Source organism: Gopherus evgoodei, chromosome 2 (assembly GCF_007399415.2).
Source record: "Gopherus evgoodei ecotype Sinaloan lineage chromosome 2, rGopEvg1_v1.p, whole genome shotgun sequence".
Taxonomy (NCBI): domain Eukaryota; kingdom Metazoa; phylum Chordata; order Testudines; family Testudinidae; genus Gopherus; species Gopherus evgoodei.
The window spans coordinates 271,587,250-271,608,151 of NC_044323.1; the positions used below are offsets into that span (position 1 = coordinate 271,587,250).

Here is a 20,902-nt window from a genome sequence, read left to right on the forward strand (position 1 = left end):
CGGGGTCAGGTCCGGCCCTAGTCCGCGTTTCTCGGCCAACAAACACGTTAAGCCCCAAAAATCCCGCACCTACCCCCGCCGAGACGCGGCCCTGGGGCACCACAGGGACCGCTCTGACCGCGCAACACGCGTCGCGTCAGCGCCGCCATCCGCAGCGCTCTCCCCCGCCCGCGCGCTCCGCTCTCGCCTTCCCAGCCATGAGCCGCGCGCCGCGCCGCGCCGCGCCCCTTCCTCCAGCGTCACTTCCCGCGCGGCCTCGCTACCGTTTCTCTGCCCAGTCCTGTCATCTCCTTCCGCCTGGCCGTTTCCAGGGTAACTAGCCGCGCCGGTCGGAGACTCCTGTCGCCCGCCTCCCAGCGGGGGAGTCAGCCCGGCCCCCGCCCGGCGTAAGTAGCTCAGCAGCCCGCTCTCAGCGACCTCCTCGGCGGAGAGGAGCCCCGCCCTTCTGCCTCCCCGCCGGGCGTAGAGCACTGCCCCTCCCCCACTGGGGTCAGGAATCCCCCCACCCTCCCCGAAGTAGAGGGTTGCCCTTCACTCCCCGCGGTGCGGGACTGCCCCTCCCCCCAGGTCAGGAATCCCCCCACCCTCCCCGAAGTAGAGGGTTGCCCTTCACTCCCCGCGGTGCGGGACTGCCCCTCCCCCCAGGTCAGGAATCCCCCCCCATCCTCAGAGGCTGCTCCTCTTTCCCTCCACCAGTCCCCAGACAGGTGTTGGGACCCACAAGAGATCAGGATCAACACCCCCTCCCTCCCAGGACTGCTTTCCCCACAGGTGAGAAAGTCTCCCCTCCCTATGAAGTGGAAGACTAGCCCAACCCTCTCCACCCCTCGAGCAGTGGTTCTCCAGCGTTCCAGACTAATGTACCCCTTTAAGGAGTTTGATTTGTTGTGTCACCTCACTTAAAACTACTTGCTTACAAAATCAGACATAAAAATATAAAAGTGCCATAGTACACTATTACTGAAAAATTGATTATGTTCTCATTTTTGTCATATTATTATAAATCAATTGGACTATAAATATTGTATGTACATTTCAGTGTATAGTGTATACAGCAGTATAAACAACTCATTGTCTGTATGAAATGTTAGTTTGCAGTGACTTTGATAGTGCTTTTTATGTAGCCAGTTGTAAAACTAGGCAAATATCTAGATGGCTTGGTGTACCTCCGTTCCCAGCCAATGGGATCTGTGGGAAGGAGCGTGGGCCTGCAGACAGTTGATGTAAACAAATAGTTTTGCGGCCCACCAGTGGGTTACCTGGATGGGCTGCAGGTTGCCCATCACTGACTCAGGAGTAAAGGACTGTGCCTCCTGCCTTCCCTGGAACTGACTCCTCCCACCCAGAAGCAGAAGCATAGGAGATTGGTCACCTCCCAAGCCCAGCAGAATAGGAGACTGAGTCCCCACTTCAGTGCGAAGGACTTCCCGCCATGTTCCACATTACAGAGTCCGGTGACCTCAAAGTATGTTGCAGCCGGGAGGAAAGGATGGGGATTGATAACCCCACACACTGAGTAGTTAAGCCCGTGTTTTCTCTCATCTTTTCCCTCTAAGCTTCTGATGGGCAACCCCTACTGCTTTGACATGTTGCCCAGACATCAAAACCATCTTCCTTGGGGTAAAAAGTTTTGGGCCTGCTTGCCTTTTTCTAGATGTTTGTACAATGTGTGTAAAGCATCTAGAGTTCTAGAAAGGAACTTGATAAACCAAATGAAACAATACCTAGATATGGAATTTATTTTAAACTTTTATTACGCCTTTCATCCCAAAGCTGCTCATGGACTACATATACTGTCTGAAAAACCTTTCTGAGGTGGAGAGGACAGCAACTGGGCTGACATCAGTCATACAAGACAACAGTAGAAAGAAAGGAATTTTGGCCAATGGTACTAGGACAAATTCCTACTTCTAGGAAAAGTGCCCTAGGCTCTTTCATGTCTACATAGAGTAGATAGGACTCATCCAAATAATTCCTTTATAGTGTGAACTGCTTGGATATAAATTGCTAGAACTGAGTTCATCCTATTGAGTTACAAACCTGTGGTTCAAGGAGGCTGAAGATATTTCAAACCTGATGTTTGAAACACCAACCTATCTTTTGACTGTTTAGTAATGTAGTTTGTTTTTCATGTTTGGGACTGGGGTGTCATGAGTAAAGAAAGAGTATAGTAACTGTACAGAGTTTTAACTGAGAATTCATGAACTATACTTCAACATCTCTTTCTCCCTGTCTGTGTGCAGCCTAATTTTGTGGGATTGATTGGAGTCAGACAATGTCCACTCCTCCTCTCGCTGGGGCAGGGATGCCTCCTGGAGCTTTCTCAGGACCACAGGCTCAAGCAGCCCGGGAAGTGAACACAGCTTCTCTCTGTCGCATTGGCCAAGAAACTGTGCAGGATATTGTATTTCGGACAATGGAAATCTTTCAGCTACTGCGGAATATGCAGGTGAGAAGCAGAAAGACCTTCCCTTTTCATTCTCTTCTGTTCCCTTCCCATCTCCTACCAAATAGCTGTTTTTAAAAAAAAAAAGTAATACAGGTGATCAGGGACATCATAGCATGTGTAGAACGTGTTTTCAGTATTTGAAGGAGGTAGTTTAGCTTAGAGCAAATTCTTGACCAAACTGCTTTCAGGGGGTGAGGATATGTTGTCTGTATATTGCTGCTGGATTATTTCTGTAATCTGTTCTTCCATACTGGTTGCCTGAGCGTTGTGAATTAGAGAAACTCCTCATTTAGTGTACTGTGGGTACATTCTAAATGTAAGACTTTTGTCTTCATGTTTCTATTTTCATTTAAGAAATAACAAAATTTGTTTGTACGTGAACTGCATTTCTGTATTCTTGCTGGCCTTTGGAGATTATTTTGCCAGAGATCTTTTGATCATCTGATTATAGAATAATATTTTCCATCCAAAACTGGGTGAAATTCTTAATGCTCTTTTTATACTCAGTAAGTGGTCCAAGTAATCTTCAGTGTCAGGCTGGTTACTGAGTAAATTAACAAATAAACCCCAAGATGTAATTGTATTTGAATAATGGAATCTGAGAAGATGAATTGGAATATAATTCTTGTATTTGTTCCTGTGACTATGATTTTTTTTATTTAGTTGGAAGTTATATTATATTGTAATTTTTTATCTATACGTAGGAATTTATGTCAAAGATTATTGCTAAAGCATTTTGATACTGAGCTTGATAACATCTCATAAAACTATAAGGTGGCATCCAATGTCACATCTTCTACATCTTGCATAAACTAGTTTAGGGTTGGGGTTAGGGTTAGGATTGTCATAGCACTTGTTTTGGGAGGTGAGAGAAATAATAGCGGCCAGATTCTTGTATCTGTGGGAAGAATCCAACAATCATTGAAGTAAATGGGAGTTGAGCAGAAACATTTTTGAGTACAAGACAGAATTTGGCCAACAAAATGGAATAGCCTTTGTAAACTGATATATAACAGATTAAAATGTTATAGCTTGAGAATTATTGCATTTCTAAGAGGTTTTCCGGAACTGTGCATCATACTAGAGTTGCAAATTTTTTATTGAACAAGTTACTTTTTTAAAATCCAAATTTAACTGTGAAGATGTCTCATTTGAGCTACTTCACTATATTTGAATAAAAGTAAAGTGAGAAATATTGTAAAATAACTGCAAGAAAAATATGTATCCTTAAGGCAATGGTTCCCAAACTAGGGTTCACAAAATGTTACTGGGGGTTCTCGGGGAAAAAATTTCCTAATGGCTGACAGAGCCGTCCCTAGGGACCTTGGGCAGCACGGGGTCAGCAGCCCCGAGACCCTGGACTTCCAAGAGCTAAGCAGATCTAAGCAAGCCTATCTATCACACTAAGGAGATTTAAACTTCAAGACTCTTTATAAGAAATGGAAAGGGAGGTGGATTTTTTTTCTTTCTGTTTTTAAAATGAAATAGGCAGCTAGTATGGTTTTTAAAATTATTATGAAGAACAAGTTTAAGCTTTGTTGTAATGTGTGTTGTTTTCCTGGACTGCTCAAGACTTCAGTGCTTGTGTAGGAGGAACTCTTTGAGTTGGCTTCTTGAATACCTTCATACTGTTTCACATCTGATACTCGTTGATGAAACATAGGAGCCTTGTCTTATAACAGGCTTATTCAAACTGATACAAGCTATGAAAATGAGATCTTGGAAGAGTGTTGCTGTTTTCATAATGTAATAAAAATACTGTAATGATAAATAATAATTAATAATAAATAGTGTGTAATAAGCATGTCATAAAAACAAATTTTATATTTCCATGATCACTGCTTTTATAATTTATATTCAGGTAAAGGAGAATATCCCTGGAAATATTCATTTTTAGGAGGGGGTTCACAAGACTTGACATTTTGTTGAAAGGGGTTCACAGGTTGTTAAAGTTTGGGAACCACTGCCTTAAGGGGTATTGCTTTGAGCAGTGACCAATACAGTTTGATTAGGTATTGCAAATCTTCTATTATTGTAATGACATTTATATGATAAAATAAATAAATAAAATAAATTAATGGAGATATACCTATCTCCTAGAACTGGAAAGGACCCCGAAGGGTCATCGAGTCCAGCCTCTTGCCTTCACTAGCAGGACCAAGTACTGATTTTGCCCCAGATCCCTAAGTGGGCCCGCTCAAGGATTGAGCTCACAACTCTAGGTTTAGCAGGCCAATGCTCAAACCACTGAGCTATCCCTGCTCCTACTAAAAGTAAAGGTGAAAAAAGAATAATTTATTTGTGGACTAAATAAAAAAGTAGTACCGGTGTACAGGTTGTACACTATTATTAATAGGACATAATCTAGTTGCTTGAAAATGTGCCTTAGATCACAAAGGGAGGATACAAAAAAATTGTCTGTGTAAATTATTTTTACAACATTTAAGCAGAATGATAGAAACCATGGCTTCTATGAAATTCAATACAATTAACATAGCCTTGATCTATTAAAACCCTTTAAGCTATAACTAGCAAATATATACAGTCTATCTTAGTTCTCTTTTCAACTCTTAAAGAAATGCTCATGCATTTGGTATAGCTTAATGAAGTAATTAACTTAGATATAGAGGAAATAATGTTATTGTTTAAAAATAAATATTTTCTGTGTTATGTAACAGTACTAAAGCCACGTCTCGGGATTTCATAGCGGAGTCTTTTTGTAGAAATTTATGACTGTATTTCCTTTCAATATTTGGTTTTATGGAAATCTACCTTAGCCTCTTATTTTCTCTTATTAACCACAGAAATGTGACACTGAGCCTAGTCTACACGACAAACTTATGTCAGTGGAACTACATTGCTCAGGAGTGTTGAAAATTCACACTCCTGAGTGTCCCAGTTATGCCAACCTAACTCCTGGTATAGACAACGCTATGTCGATGGGAGGGCTTTTCCCATTCACATAGCTACCTCCTCTCAGGGAGGTGGAGTACCAATGCTGAGTGGAAAAGGTGTCCTGTTGGCAGGTAGCATTTTCATTAAGTGCTACAGCACTGCAAGTGTAGACAAGCCCTTAGTTCATCACTTTGATTCGTGACTGAGATGGCCACCTAGATGCATTGGCAGTAGAGATCGCTGACTATTCATGATTTAACTTCAGTTACAGAATTCATATTTATAGTTGTGAGTACGATCACCTCCTGAATGAAAACAATAAAACAAATTCTTTCTCTCATTTCCATCAGTGGGGAAAACTTGAAAAGTAGAAGACATTTTGTTTTGTGATGAATGTGTATATGAGTCTGTGTAGAGAGCTTAGTGTGGAAAAGCTAAGTTGATGAGGTGTGTTTTGTATTAAGTTCTAATTTTGGAAGTCCTGTAAGAGTGAGTTCCATAGTCTAGATCCAGACTCCCGTTCTCTTGTCTGTGTCATAATCCTCCTCTCTTGGTAAATAGTTTCATGGTTCTAGTCGAATTTAGCTGTCAGTGGAGAGAGAAGTGATCTTAGGTAACAAATGTTAACCCCACAGAGAGCTGTGAAATTTAAAATTAAAGCTGGTCAAAATCTCAGAAAATTATTTCATCAAAATGCTGAATTTTCAAAAAGTTTCAGCCTTTTGTAAATTGGTCATAAACAGAAACAATAATTGAAAAAAATAGAAATATTTTTGCTAAAAATGTTGTTGAAACTTTTTTTAATAACTAACTAAAATGAAATGAATACAGAATCCAACGCCTTTGCTAAGTGAGCAGACTGCTGCACTCTGCATTATGGAGCCTCTTTCCCTGACATAGTGAATATGTCTGGAGCACAAGTGTGTGGATTACTCTGGTCAGATCTAACCAGGAGTTAGATTGTTAATTAGTTAGTTGTTTTTGCTGATACAGACTAACATGGCTACCACTCTGAAACTGGTCAGATCTGTGTTTGATACGAAAGAGTATCAATAGGAAAGATGCTAGCATTTGCAAAATGCTTTGAAGATATTAAATAATGAGCTATTGACCATATAAAGGTTCTGTTGATTACATAGGACTTGAGTTTGTTGATGTTTTTATATCAATGATTTGGCATATAAAATCAGCAGATAAGGTGCAAATTTTTAATGTAAAGAAAGTGACTGGAACATCTATGACTGTTAGTCGGAGAGAAGAGGTAAAAAATAGGGCTGTCAAGTGATTAAAAAAATGAATTGCGGTTAATTACACAATTAAAAAAATTAATCATGATTAGTCGTGCTGTTAATAATAGAATGCTATTTATTTAAATATTTGTGTGTGTGTTCTACATTGTCAATTATATTAATTTAAATTACAACAGCATACAAAGTGTACAGGGCTCACTTTATATTTATTTTTATTACTGTAAAAACAAAAGAAATAATATACTTTCAGTTCATCTAAAACAAGTACTGTAGTGCAATCTCTTTATCATGAAAGTTGAACTTACAAATGTAGAATTATGTACAAAAAATAACTGCATTCAAAAACAAAAAATGTTATGTTTTAGAACCTACAGGACCACTCAGTCCTACTTCAACCAATCGTGCAGACAAACAAGTTTGGTTACAATTTGCAGGAGGTAATGCTGACCACTTCTTGTTTACAATGTCACCTGAAAGTGAGAACAAGCATTCATATGACACTGTTATAGCAGGCGTCACAAGATATTTACGTGCCAAATGCGCTAAAGATTCATATGTCCCTTCGTGCTTCAGCCACCATTCCAAGAACATGTGTCCATGCTGATGATGGGTTCTGCTCGATAATGATCCAAAGCAGAGCGGACCGACGCATGTTTATTTTCATCATCCAAGTGAGATGCCACCAGCAGAAGATTGGATTTTCTCTTTTGGTGGTTTGGGTTCTGTAGTTTCTGCATCGGAGTGTTGCTTTTTTAAGACTTCTGAAAGCATGCTCCACACCTTATCCCTCTCAGATTTTGAACGGCACTTCAGATACTTAAACTTTGCATCGAATGCTATAGCTATCTTTAGAAATCTCACATTGGTACCTTCCTTGTGTTCTGTCAAATCTGCTGTGAAAGTGTTCTTAAAACAAACACGTGCTGGGTCATCAGCCAAGACTGCTATAACATGTAGTATATGGCAGAATGCAGGTAAAACAGAGCAGGAGACAAACAATTCTCCCCGAAGGAGGTCAGTCACAAATTTAATTAATTCATTATCTTTTTTAACAAGCATCATCAGCATGGAAGCATGTCCTGAGGGCTGGTGGCCAAAGCATGAAGGGGCATACAAATGTCTTGGTGGCACTGTAAATAAGAATCAGGCAGCAGTATGTCCCATAAATGTAAAGAAACTTGTTTGTCTCAGCGATTGGCTGAACAAGAAGTAGGACTCAGTCGACTTACAGGCTCTAAAGTTTTACATTATTTTGGTTTTGAGAGCAGTTATGTAACAAAAAAATCAACATTTGTAAGTTACATTTTCACAATAAAGAGATTGCACTGCAGTACTTGTATGAGGTGAATTGAAAGATACGTCTTCTATCATTTTTACAGTACAAATATTTGTAATAAAAAATAACAAGATAAAGTGAGCACTGTATACTTTGTATTCTCTGTTGTAATAGAAATCAATATATTTGAAAATGTAGAAAAACATCCAAAAATATTTAATAAATTTCAATTGGCATTTCTAGTCTATTGTTTAACAGTGTGATTAATCACTACTAACTTTTTTAATTGCAGTTAATTTTTTTGAGTTAATTGCATGAGTTAACTGTGATTAATTGATAGCCCTAGTAAAAAAGAACTAATCATAAACACTTAATTTTAGTTGATGGGCTGGAAAGTTTGTTTTAGTAACTTGTTTGGTGTTGTTTTTTTTTGTTTTGTTAAACATTTTCCTTTTTAAATTGTTTGGCTTTTTAAGCTACCAAATGGTGTTACTTATCATACTGGGACGTATCAAGACAGATTAACAAAGCTGCAAGAACATCTCCGTCAGCTATCAATACTCTTCAGGAAACTGAGATTAGTCTATGACAAATGCAATGAAAACTGTGCAGGGCTAGATCCTGTTCCCATAGAGGTAAGTATTTACTTTGATATGCATGATTCATGGGTCTGATTTTTATTGTTTATTTATGGTACAGTAGCACCCATTCCTTCAGATTGCTTGTTATACTCTGCTGTTGTCTCTAATTTTAAACAAGACTGTAAACCACTGATCCCCAAACATTTTATTTTGTGGCCTTTCTTATCCATAATGGAACCTGTCCACCCCCTCCTCCCGGAACTATAGTTGGGAGCAGGACCTGAGGCAGAGTCAGGAGCTAGGACCAGGAGCAGAGCTGCAGTTGGGGGCCAAGAGCAGGGCAAGTGGCCAGGGCTGGGAGCCAAGGCCAGGACTGCAGATGGGGCCGCAGCTGGGAGTGAGGTCATGGCTAGGGCCCAAACTGAGGCTGGGGGTAGAGTAGGGTTGGGTGGCACTCCCTCCTCACCCCCTAAGGGCTGTCCTGGACCCCACCACATCGAATGTTCCTCTGCTTCCCCCTAGAGGGGTGCGCCCACTAGTTTGGGGACCACTGCTGTAAACTCTTCAGGGGACAGATTGTCATTTTGTGGAGCTGGTTGAAATTTGGGGGGTTTTTAATAAAAAAAATTTTTTTTAAAGAACTACATTTTTTTCATTTATATTGAATGAGGTTTTTTTACCTTTGTGAGGATGAAAAATTTGAAACATTTTTTTAAATGAAATTACATTTCATTTCAGATTTTGGATTAGTCTTTGTCCAGTTGAAAAAAAGGAGAAAGGGTTTTTGTGGGAGAGAGAGACAAATTGGAAAAAAGCTTACTTTCTTTCTGTGTGTCTTTTTTTACACTTTTCCAGGGGAAAAAACTACATTGGTTGGGCAGGGGGGAGTTAGAGTGGAGATTTTTATCCACTACTTTCGCTCTCATTTTTTCTTTTTCTAATTATTTTCCAGTGGGGAAAAAGAGAGAGGAAGAATACTGGATGGAAAATCCTTTTTCCATTCAGCCAAAAGTAAACAGAAAACCTGAGGAGTAACTCATTTTCTCTTGATTTTTTTAATCTTTGTCAAAACTACCTTTTTCTCTTTGAAATTTAGACATGCCCTACTTAATCTGAGTGTACTGTATAGCACAATGGGGCACCTATCCTCATTGGGCCTCCGGATACTATTGCTGCTGCTGTTACTACTACTATTACTACTAGATTTTTGGATTTTCGACATTTAATTTAAACATGGTGTTATACGTTTTTAAATGTTCACTAAACAGGGCAAAGACATATAGGAAATTTAGGATCAGACCTGTGGTCCATCTAGACCAGTCTCTGACAAGATTACCACCTGCTTTAGAGAAAAGTACATGAAACCCTGCAGCAGGCTGTTATGGGATAATCTGCTCCATGGCAAGTTTCCTCCCAATCCCCGATAGATGGACTTGACTTATGCCCCATAGCATGTAGATTTATATCCTTCTTGGAGTTTATGAGATTTGGGGATTTTTTAAGCATTTCCTATAATATATCTGGATATTTTGTTGTCCATATTAACGTCCAGTCCCTTTCTGACTCCTCCTAATCTCATGGCCTCAGTGATATCTTGTGCAATGAGTTTCATTGTGCTTTTTGTGAAAGAAGTTTATTTTTATTGATTTTGAGTTTGCCACCTTTGAGTTTCATTTTGTTCCTCTTCTTGTGTATTATGAGACAGGGTGAATAGAAGCTGAATCTATTAGACCAGTGGTTTTCAAACTTTTTTTCTGGCAACCCAGTTGAAGAAAATGTTGATGCCCGTGACCCAGCAGAGCTGGAGATGAGGGGTTTGTGGTGTGGGAGGGGGCTCTGGGCTGGGGCAGAGGGTTGGACTGTGGGAGGGGGTCAGTGCTCTGGGCAGGGCGTTCAGGCTCTGAGGTGGGGCTGGGGATGAGGGTTTTGGAGTGCAGGAGGGGGCTCTGGGTTTGGGGTGGCTCAGGGCTGGCTCAGGGGATTGGGGCATGGGTTGGGGTGCGAGGTTATCTCAGGCAGCTTCCAGTTAGCAGCTCCACAGGGGTGCTAAGGTAGACTTCCTGCCTGTCCTGGCACCACAGACTGTGCTGCACCCCGGAAGCAGCCAGCATCAGGTCTGGCTTCTAGCCAGAGTTGCACAAGTGGCTCCACGCAGCTCTCACCTGCAGGCACCCCAACCAGCAGCTCCCATTGGCCGGGAACGCCGGTGCGCAGGGCAGGGACAGTGCCTGGAGCCCTGTGGCCCCCCAACCTACGAGCCAGACCTGCTGATGTCCACCACTGGGGCACAGCGTGATGTCAGAACAGGTAGGAACTAGCCTGTCTTATCCGGGCAACACCGCCAACGAGACTTTTAATGGCCCGATCGGCAGTGCTGACCAGGACCGCCGTGGCCCAATGCCTTACATTCACGACTCGCAGTTTGAAAACCACTGAACTAGACCATTCACTATTTCGTGTCCCTTTGTCATATTCCCTCTTAGGGTCTTTAATTACCTTCTATTATGAAAGTGAAAAAATACCGCTGGTAAACACAGTATCTTGAAGAGGTGGAATTTGGGCTGAATATAGCAAAATGGTATTGCATTGGTAAATGCAGAGGAATTGTCCTCAGGTTCTAAAGGAAGTGTGTGTGTTAGGTCAAGCTCTCTTCCAGTTCCCAGATTCTATAACTAACATTCCATCAATAAAACTAGATTAAGAAAAGGTTGCGTAACCATAACTCTGTCGCCTTGTGCATTGCTTTTGATATAGTCTCTAATTACGTACTAAAACAATATTATGTTCTACACTATTTTTTATATTAATTTAGCTCCCATCCTGCCACTGATTCCATCAGAACCAGTTTCAAGATTCTGGCTTTCGATTACGTGTGCTGCATCTTGAAAAAAAAATTTATTAATTTTTGCTATACTCTGTTTTCATTGGCAGTCTTTATTTACTTAAATGTTTTAAAATAAATCTCTCTTTAATTTATATACGTTAATATAGTTGGCTTCTTTCTACTGTGCAACTCCTTTTCAACCAACAGATCCATATGTGAGGCAATTAACTACGAAGCTGGCCTAGCTGCAAACTTTCTTTGCCTGAATTTCCTGAATGTTGAGTGCTTAACTGTTCAATTTGAATGTTCTTAGTCACTTTTATCAAAAAATTGCATTAGGTTTAGAAATAAAAGAAATGTCATAGTGTAGTATATTTAGCTTCAAGCTACCAAAATGCCTTCTCCTTGCCCTGCAGGGTAGTGAAGGAAGCCCTCCTCCAGAGAACCTTAGTAGCTAAGTAGCTTCTGCCTTATAAGATGCAAATATTATAAGTCATGCACTTTCATTACATTTTCACTGTACAGCTTAGATAGACACATGTAGTTTGGCATTCGTTGGCTGTCCACTTTAAGAAGATTAATGAGAATTCCGTGCAAAATGTATTTCACATGCATGAAATTCAATTTTCAATGGGTTAAATCCGAACTATTTTTCACTAGTATGTTCAAAGGTGGTAATTCTAAAATGAGGACTCCTACATACCAACTTTAAACTTCCTACCCGCATCCATTTTACTCCTAGAGTTGCATTTGATTTTTTTTTTTTAATTGGGAATGTCTGAGGAAGATGGGAGATTCCACTCTTGTACTTTAAAATATGTTTAATGTTTTTTCTCATCTTAAAAAAATAATAACCTCCCTTAAGCAGAGACCAATCCTGCAAAATTATGGTACAAAGGGTAAATGTTTCAGTAAGTTATGAATGTCTGAAAATGGGTTAGGATGGAAATTATTGTGCTATCTGTGGTATAACAGATATATTTGGACTGCATAAATGATTTAGTATTCATGATTTCTCTTCCTTTCACAATCTCTCAGCATAAATGGTTCAGTTTCCAATGTAGCTAAATAACAAATGAACGTGAATTTGATTGAGAACCTATTCCCTAATCCTTAACCCTTGTCTTCTCCTTTCATGTTTCCAGTAATTACTAATCTTAGTTTTGTCTGTTCTCTGTTTACATTTAAGAGAATCTTATTCTACTAGCAGCTTCATCTTTTCTCAGTGCCTAATGTTTGAGGACTCAGACATTGTGTTGACATGTTTAAAGGTTCCAAATTCTCGATTTTGTTCAGAAATGGAAGTTTAAAGAAGCCAACAGTGGACTGTGTGCCTTCATATACAGGTTTCATTAACTCTAAGATCTAATTCTAAGCTGTTGTAGGGTACTGCTTTTGAATCAGAGCAGTATTTTTTTGCTACTCAGAAAAATACTTTTGTCTATTTTTTTATATGCAAATTGGTTGGATTTTCTTTTAAAGGAAGGATATGGGTGTTAACATTCATTTAGGACTACTTCATCAGATTTGGGGTTCAGATTGTTTCTTTTTACAATAGCAGTTTGTAGGAAATGGTGAAACATGGGTTGTTTGATCTGATCACAATGGAAAATATTTAAGACAAAACTCATTTTTGACATATTTTCCTGTTAAGATTTTTCTATTTAAATCAACCTATAATGGTCAAAAATACAAAGACATCATGATGTAGACTTCTTAAAATATTAAAGGCTAGATTTTGCCTGTTTGTAAACCACAGCCCATCTTGAGGCCTGCATAAAGTTTCAATGGGCCAAGCATAGGTCTGTGAGGCATTGTGCCTACTTGAAGCACAATACCCCTCCCTGGTGTACTGGGGGTGTGTGCTGGAGCCATTCTGTGGGCCTTTGTGTCGGGGTGGGCAGGGGTGGTTGAGTAAGCCATGTCATTACCACCTCCCTTTAGGGCAATTTGCACTTCCAGAGAAAGCCATGATGTCTTTGCTCTCTTATGCACCTATCCAAAGGCTAAAGACAATCTGGCACTAATATAGCACACCTGTAAAAAGAAACTTTCCTTCTTATCCTCTGTCTGCCTCTGTTCCTCTTTCCCTCTTCTCCCATACTCCTCTCCCCACCCTCTCCCCTCTCCCCCACACACAAGAGAAAACAAAGGAGTTGTTCAGATTAAGAACTCTGTATTTGTATATATTCCCACGCAGAGCTCCCATTGCCCACTGAAGGAGAGCTGAAGGGTTAGAATATTTTAAAATCTGCTTCCTATGTTCCTTGATTCTATAAAAAATACTGTTTACAAGCTTCACGGTATTGAAATAATAATACTAAATAGTCCTTTACAAACATATGCTTCAGATCAGGAAACTTATTAAGATTTCTGTTTAATATATTTAAAGTATTGAGAGCAGAGGTTTATAACGGAAATGACATTGGCACTGAAATGCTTCATTTTGACTGTATTGCCGTAAATGTAGATGAGAAGTTTATTTTGTCTGATGAGCTCCATAACTCTGGAGCATACTATGGTTCTCTTCAAATTTTTAGCATACATAGCAAAAACAGTTTTTTACTTGAACTCTTAACATTTGGTTCACCTTCATAGCAACTTATTCCGTATGTTGAAGACGATGGATCCAAGCATGATGATCGTGGTGTTGCCAGCCAGCTTCGTTTTGCTAGTGAGGAAAGAAGGGAAATCATGGAAGTAAATAAGGTAACAAAGTTGAGATTGACTTGCATAACGCAGAAAATACGTTTCTTTGTCCATGTGAAGCTTGTATTACTAGATTGCTTCATAAAATGCAGTGTGTTTGCTCTTTGGCCCCAGGTGACAAATAGTTCAGTAGTAAACATTTCTTGTATATCAGGATTTCAGCATTCTCTGTCATTCAGCAATTTTTGATTTTGTTCTACTGGGTGATTGCAGAATTAAGGCACCCCAACAATGGAAACTAGGTTGCTCTCTACAGTGTTTCCTAGCCAGTGCTGTGAGATTTTCATAAATGAGGTACATTTGGGTTTGTACCTAGTAGTTCTGGTTAGTGTTTGGAGAGTAGATTGGGATGAGATCATAATTGGGTTCTCTGCGGCTTTGAGGCTTCTCCAGGAATGGTGGATAGCAGAATGTATGTATAATGTAAGATGTGAAAATATTATCAGAACTACGTTGTGGATTAATAATGAACTTTAGAGCTGCCTCTCCAACACCCTTCATGAGTAATAAATTCCTTGTTTGAAGGGGGGGAAAAAGAGGGTCTGCTTTTTGTATTTTGAGAAATTGAAGAAGAGCTTTTCTTTTGTCAAGTGTAGCATTTATGGAACAGTAACTGGTTCAAGCACAATGCATCAGATATGCTAAAGATGTTATTAAATTTTCAGTCTGAATGGCAGGTATAGTTGCTAATTAAAATTTTATTCAAATCTAAAAGAAAAAAGACGAATTAGCATTTACTAGAGTGCACAAAGGTTACTAAAATATACAGCCTCACTAAAACACAAGTAGTAGGTCCTTCAAATTGTAAAATATAAAGATAGGATTAATTAAATATTTGAAGGGCTGGAATAGACATGTGTAAATACTAAGTAGAAAGCAGTACAGGTATATGTAAAATAGACAGAAAACAACTGAACAAGAGAAGTATCTAGATTCCAAGTAATTAGAATAAGTGGTAAAGAGAAATACCAGAAAATCCACTGAAAATATTTCTTTGATGTTTCAACTTCTCAATTCCCAATTAGAGAGGGACAGATATTACATAAAACCCTATATTTATTCACACATTCTATAGGCAAAAACATGGAGACAGCATGTGAATTGAGAGAAAAGCAGCTGAAAGCTTTCCTGTTGTATTTTATCTTATATGTTTGATGTAGTGGGATTGTATATATTGAATCCTGTATAATGTTATACTGTGAATCTATGCACATTTATTTGCAATCTTTAACTGTTAATAAACATAAACTGTCTGTATTTACTGTGTTTTTGATAGTTTTATGACATGTTTTTAACCTTGTTGTTTTACTTGTATGCAAATTTGTATTTTAAACTTCCTTGGCATGATCTTGTGGAATTTCATAAATGTTTACACTTTCTTTTAACAAAATAAGTTACTAATAATAGAAATGTAGGACTGGAAAGGATCTCAATAGGTCATCTAGTCCAGTCCCCTACACTGAGGCAGAACTAAGTACTATATCTAGATTTCCCTGACAGGTGTTTGTTTAACCTGTCCTTAAAAACCTCTAATGACAGAGATTCCACAACCTCCCTAGGTAATTTGTTCCAGTGCTTAACTACCATTATATTTAGGAAGTTTTTCCTAATGTCTAACCTAAATCTCCCTTGCTGCAATTTAACCCCATTACTTCTTATCCTGTCCTCAATGGCTAATGAGAGCAATTTATCACCCTCTTCTTTATGACAATCTTTTATGTACTGGAAGACTGTTATCCTGTCCCCTCTCAAGTCTGCTGTTCTCCAGACAAACAAACCCAATTTTTTCAGTCTTTCCTTGTAGGTCATACTTTTTAGACATTTAGTCCCCTTTGTTGTTCTCCTCAGGACTTTCTCCAGTTTATGTACATCGAAGTGTGGATACAGTACTTGGACACAGTACTTCAGTTTTGAAGCCATATCAGTGCTGAATGGAAAAATTACATCCATTGTCTTGCTTGCAACACCCCTGTTAATACATTTCAGAATGATGTCTGCTTTTTTGCAGTGGAATTAAGTTGTTTACTCATATTTAGTTTGTGCTCCACTATAACACCCAGATTCTTTTTTTCAGTACTCCTTCCTAAACAGTCATTTGCCATTTTGTTTTTGTGCAGTTTATACTTGTAGGGCAGGGGTCGGCAACCTATGGCAAGCGAGCCGATTTTTAATGGCATGCCAGAGCATCGTGCCATTAAAAATCCTGCCCAGCCTGGCCCGGCCCGCTCTTCTCCGCCCTCTGCCCTGCCCCATGGGGGCAGCGGACAGAAGCATAGGTGTGCACACTTGGTGTGCCCAGGCACTCCCTAATGCAGGGGTGGGCAAATGGCACCACTCTCCCAGCACAGCAAGCTGCGGGGTCCGCACTCCTGGGCTGGAGCACCCGGCTGAGCACAGCAAACCGTCGGTCCCTCCCCTGCCTTTCCCCCTCCCTTGGAGCCAGGCCGCCGTGTGCGCAGCGCTCTGGGGACCGGGGCTGCACGCTCCCGCGGGGCAGTATTTGGCTCCGTGGGGAGGCAGACATGCTCCTCCCTCCTCTGGATCCATGTCGCTGAGCGCACAGCGCTCTGAAGGGCAGGGCTGCCCACTCCTGCAGGGCAGTGTGTCTGGCTCTGCGCGGAGCAGAACATGTTGCTAGGAGCCTCATGGTAAGGAGTCCAGGGCGGGGAGGGTTGGATAAGGGGAGGGAAGTCAGGGGACAGGGAGCAGGGTGGGTTGGATAGGGAGTGGGATCTTGAGCAGGGTGGTTAGAGGCGGGGGGTCTCTGGAGGGGGCGCAGTCAGGAAGCAGTGGGGGTTGGATGGGGCATGGGAGTCCCGGGGTCTGCAGAGAAGGAGTGGGGGCATGGCCTGGAGTGCGGGGGTGGAATAGGGGCATATTTCCACCAGTCCCCTGTCCTGACCCCACTCACACAGCCCCCAGCCGTGATCCCCTCACACAGGGGCCCTGGGGCCCTGTGCCCCCACACACACCCATCCCTCTGCCCTGAGCCCTGTGCCCCGCAGACACCCCATGTCCCTGTCCTGAGCCCTGTATCCCCCTCATACACACCCAGCCCTCTGCTTGACTCCTTCACATGACCCCAGTCCTGACTCTGGCACCCCCACACAAACCCAGCCCCCCCGTCCTGACACCTGCGCCTCTGACACCTGCGCCCCCCTCACATGCCCCCAGCCCTCTGCCCTGACTCTTGTACCCCCCACATCCCCACCCTGAGCATCAAACGGGAGCTCCTGCACACACACACGCACGCACGCATCCCTCACACCAAATGGGAGCTGCCCAGGTAAGAGCCACACACCCAAACCTCCTGCCCCAGCCCTGAGCCCCCTCCCTCATTCTAGCTCCTGGGTAGACCTTTCACCCCCAGCCCTGTGCTCAGTGCACTCCTACCTTCAGCTCAGTGCAGAGAGAGGAAGAGAATGGGCCAGAAGGTAGGTACCCACTGTGTGTGGGCAGGACCGGGACCCCAGAGTGGCAGTGAGCTGAGCGGGTCCAGCAGCTGAGATCCCGGTGGGCAGGAACCAGCAAATGGAACCCACTGCCAGTCTGGAGTCCCGGCCGCCGGCCCCGCACAGCCCACTGCCAGTCTGGGATTCTGGCTGCTGGACCCTTGCCAGCCAGGGTCCTGGCCACAGGCCCCACTTAGCCCGCTGCCAGCCTAGGTGAACAGAACCCCAGACCAGCAGCAGGCTGAGCGGGCCAGCGGCATAAGATCAACATTTTAATTTAATTTTAAATAAAGCTTCTTAAACATTTTGAAAACCTTGTTTATTTTACAATACAACACTAGTTTAGTTATAATATAATATAATATAATTAATAATATATAATATAGAGAGAGACCTTCTAAAAAACATTAAAATATATTACCAGCATGCAAAACCTTAAATTAAAGTGAATAAATGAAGACTCGGCACACCACTTCTGAAAGGTTGCCGACCCCTGCTCCTAGGGGAATTCTGCACCAAAAAATAAAAATTCTGCATACGATATTTTAAAATTCTGCAAAATGCTGCATATTTTATTTGTCAAAATTACACAATATAATCATGCCAGTTTCAATTATTTTGATAATTTATTTCAAAATATCTGCCAGCAAGTATGTCTGAAACAATACAGACCAAAAAAAACTTGATTCTGGTAGGCTTTTTTTTTTGTTTGTTTGCTTGACAAATATATTCCTTACTAGGCATATTAATACAGAACTTTGAGTAATTAATTTAAATTACAATACAGAACTGTATTTCCTGCACCTGTCAGAAGCAGCGCAAAGGCTTGGTGAAGTCAGGTGTAAGGAGGAGCCGAGGGAGAGGAAAGGAGCCTGGAGTGAACTTGGAGGGTTGTTGGGTTTGGGTGAGAGAAATATAGAACAGGTTTTTTTGGGTGGGGAGAGTTGGGATTGTTAGGGAATTTAGGATCCTCCCCCATACAGACCCTGGTTGACCCCAAGCCTGTCCCATTCAGTCAGGCACATCTGCCTCTGTCCCCGTACTCCTCATCCCCATCCCCAACCCCCAGCTTCCTCCCCCATCTTTGTGCCTCAGTTTGTCCCCCACTAGCCATTGTGAACCCCAGTCTCTGACACCCCCCAGCAGCCCTATGTGCCCCACTCTGTCCTAACTTGGCTCCACAGGCAGGTTGCTGTGATGAACTTCTACTCCTGGAGGAATTTCCCCCACAGAAAATACATTCTGCCCCAGTAGTGCTTCAGTTCCACCTTTTGCTCCCCAGAGCCTACTGTGTTGCCAGAACAACCAGCTGCGTTCATGCCGCTAACTGTTCTGGTGCCACAGCAGCCTCTAGTGGGTGAAAAGCAGAACTGCAGCACTTCTTGGGCAGAAATGTATTTTTTGCGGGGAAGAAAAAATTCTGCAGGACACGTGAATTATGCGTGTCCGCAGTGGTACAGAAGTCCCCAAGGAGTAATACAAGGGGGTCAGATTAAGTTGGCACAGACTACCTTAATTGTGGCATTTCTTAATTTTTGAGTGTTTGACTTGCAATTTTACCATTCTTTAAATAGTTGTTTATGTAACAGATTTATTACCCCACTACTCCCTTCTACACATAACGGTGTAAATCTGGTGTCAAAAGCTGCACAAAGTAAAGGAGGAGGCCTGCCCTATTTCCCACATTTCCTCAAGGATTCCACTCTCAAGAACTTTTAAAAGAACAAAGTAAAATTGCCTAAGCATCCTGAACTTGTTCTTACCTAAACAGAAATATTAATTTTTCTCTAACATCTGTTTTCCTAGTTTAAGGGGAAAAATAAAGGTCACTGCAACCTTAGCAGGAATTTGCAGTCACTTTTTCAAAACGTAATTATAGCATAATTTAGTGGTCAGAAATACCCCTAATGCTCATGGAGGGAAAGAGGAAGTAAGTTCTTTGCACAATAGACTGCTATATAGCAAGACAGACTTTGTTTCTTTAGTTCTGTTGAAAATGTTTGCAAGTAAAATGCTGGTAATAATGACATTTAACACCATTATCTGTACTTACTAAGCTCAAATGCAATCCTGGGTTGAACAGCTAATTATGGTTGTGGGAAAGTATCTGTGGGCACAGAAATAAAGAGAATGGAAACTTGTTATGCTTTTGGAAAGGAACTCAATTTTTTTCTTCAGAAGAGGACACACTTAAAACAGAGATGCACATCTGGATCTCTTTTACCTGTGTCAGTCTTATTTTACCATACTTCCTACACTCTTACCCTTTGTTTCAAGAGTGACCAAACTTTGACAAGATGGACCACACCATGGTAATACATTAAGGCCCTGATAACAGCTAATACTGATTGATGTTAACTACATATTGTTACTTGATACATATTGTTTGGGAGTGAAGGAGGTTGAAGGTGATTAGACTCTTGGATATGTGTAATTAAATTGTGCTGGTAGAAGACTAGGCAAACATAAGCGTCACTGATTCAGTATGAAACGGAATTGGTGGGGGTATAAAGAAAAAAATGACTTGCTAGAGGATTTGAACCAAATTCCAGGTGTTAGTAATTTTAACTCCCATTGAAGTTGATCTAACTTTGACCCACAGAGTCCAGATCTGTCCAACCCATTCATCTCATCCACAGGATTCGATCTAGCACTATGAAAGGACAAAAAAAGAAAAGGGAAAAAAATTGCCCATGATATCTTACCTCTACCCCCTTCGATCAATGTATCAGTATTCACTTAGCACATACTCACATTGGCTTTTGGCGCAATAAGATTCAGGAAATTCCAGATCCTGGAGTATACTCACACACTTAACCAACTTCCCAGAAAGAATACCACATGTATACAGTTTAGGAACCACTTCATAGCCTTTTACAACTTCCTCACATGATATCATCTCAACCTACATCTTCACTTACCATCAAAGTAGTAGAATCCTCTCATATTCCACCTCATTGCTGACATGATCCTTTTTAATAAAAGCCCTGTGTCCTGCTATGACAACCTACACAATTCAGCAAATGATGCATACTTGATCATGAAGGAATACGTGCAGATATTGCTTTCCTCACACATGAGGGTATAAAACATAGATTTCCTATCGTAATCACAGCTCTGTCAAACATGGCAAAGTAATCCACGCATGTCCTCATATCCCAAACACGCTTTTACCAAGCAGGCCTAACTACTGCCTCCACCATTTAGTGTAGGTACACATTACACGCTGACTGCGCCTACAGCATATGCAAATAATTTCCATTGGCTACTGCTAGCTACAGGGGGCCAAAGGGAAGATAGTGTGGGCAATTTTTTTTTGTCTCCTTTAATAGTATTAGATGGAATCTGATGAATGAGGGAATGAATTATAAAAGGTGAAGAGCTTGTACATTTCAGCAAGAGGTATTAATAGGATGTACTGAGGCATTGCTGAAAGAGGACAGAGTTAAGGTTGCATGGCAACCCT

At 41.3% G+C, this 20,902-nt stretch overlaps 1 protein-coding gene across 2 annotated transcripts in view; it reads left to right on the top strand.

Moving 5' to 3' along the window:
* The first annotated feature begins 266 nt into the window (after nucleotides 1-266).
* The window catches only part of MED30 (mediator complex subunit 30), a 28,385-nt gene continuing 7,749 nt past the window's right edge, over nucleotides 267-20,902 (top strand). The window contains exons 1-5 of one of the 2 annotated variants that reach the window (XM_030553738.1): nucleotides 267-386; nucleotides 2,244-2,449; nucleotides 8,347-8,505; nucleotides 13,874-13,984; nucleotides 15,060-15,241. In XM_030553738.1, coding sequence (XP_030409598.1) covers nucleotides 2,276-2,449; nucleotides 8,347-8,505; nucleotides 13,874-13,984; nucleotides 15,060-15,089 — 474 coding nt within the window. In that variant the 5' untranslated portion in view covers nucleotides 267-386; nucleotides 2,244-2,275 and the 3' untranslated portion in view covers nucleotides 15,090-15,241. Of the gene's footprint in view, nucleotides 387-2,243; nucleotides 2,450-8,346; nucleotides 8,506-13,873; nucleotides 13,985-15,059; nucleotides 15,242-20,902 lie in introns of those variants that run through there. The other variant, XM_030553737.1, reaches the window with a different exon arrangement.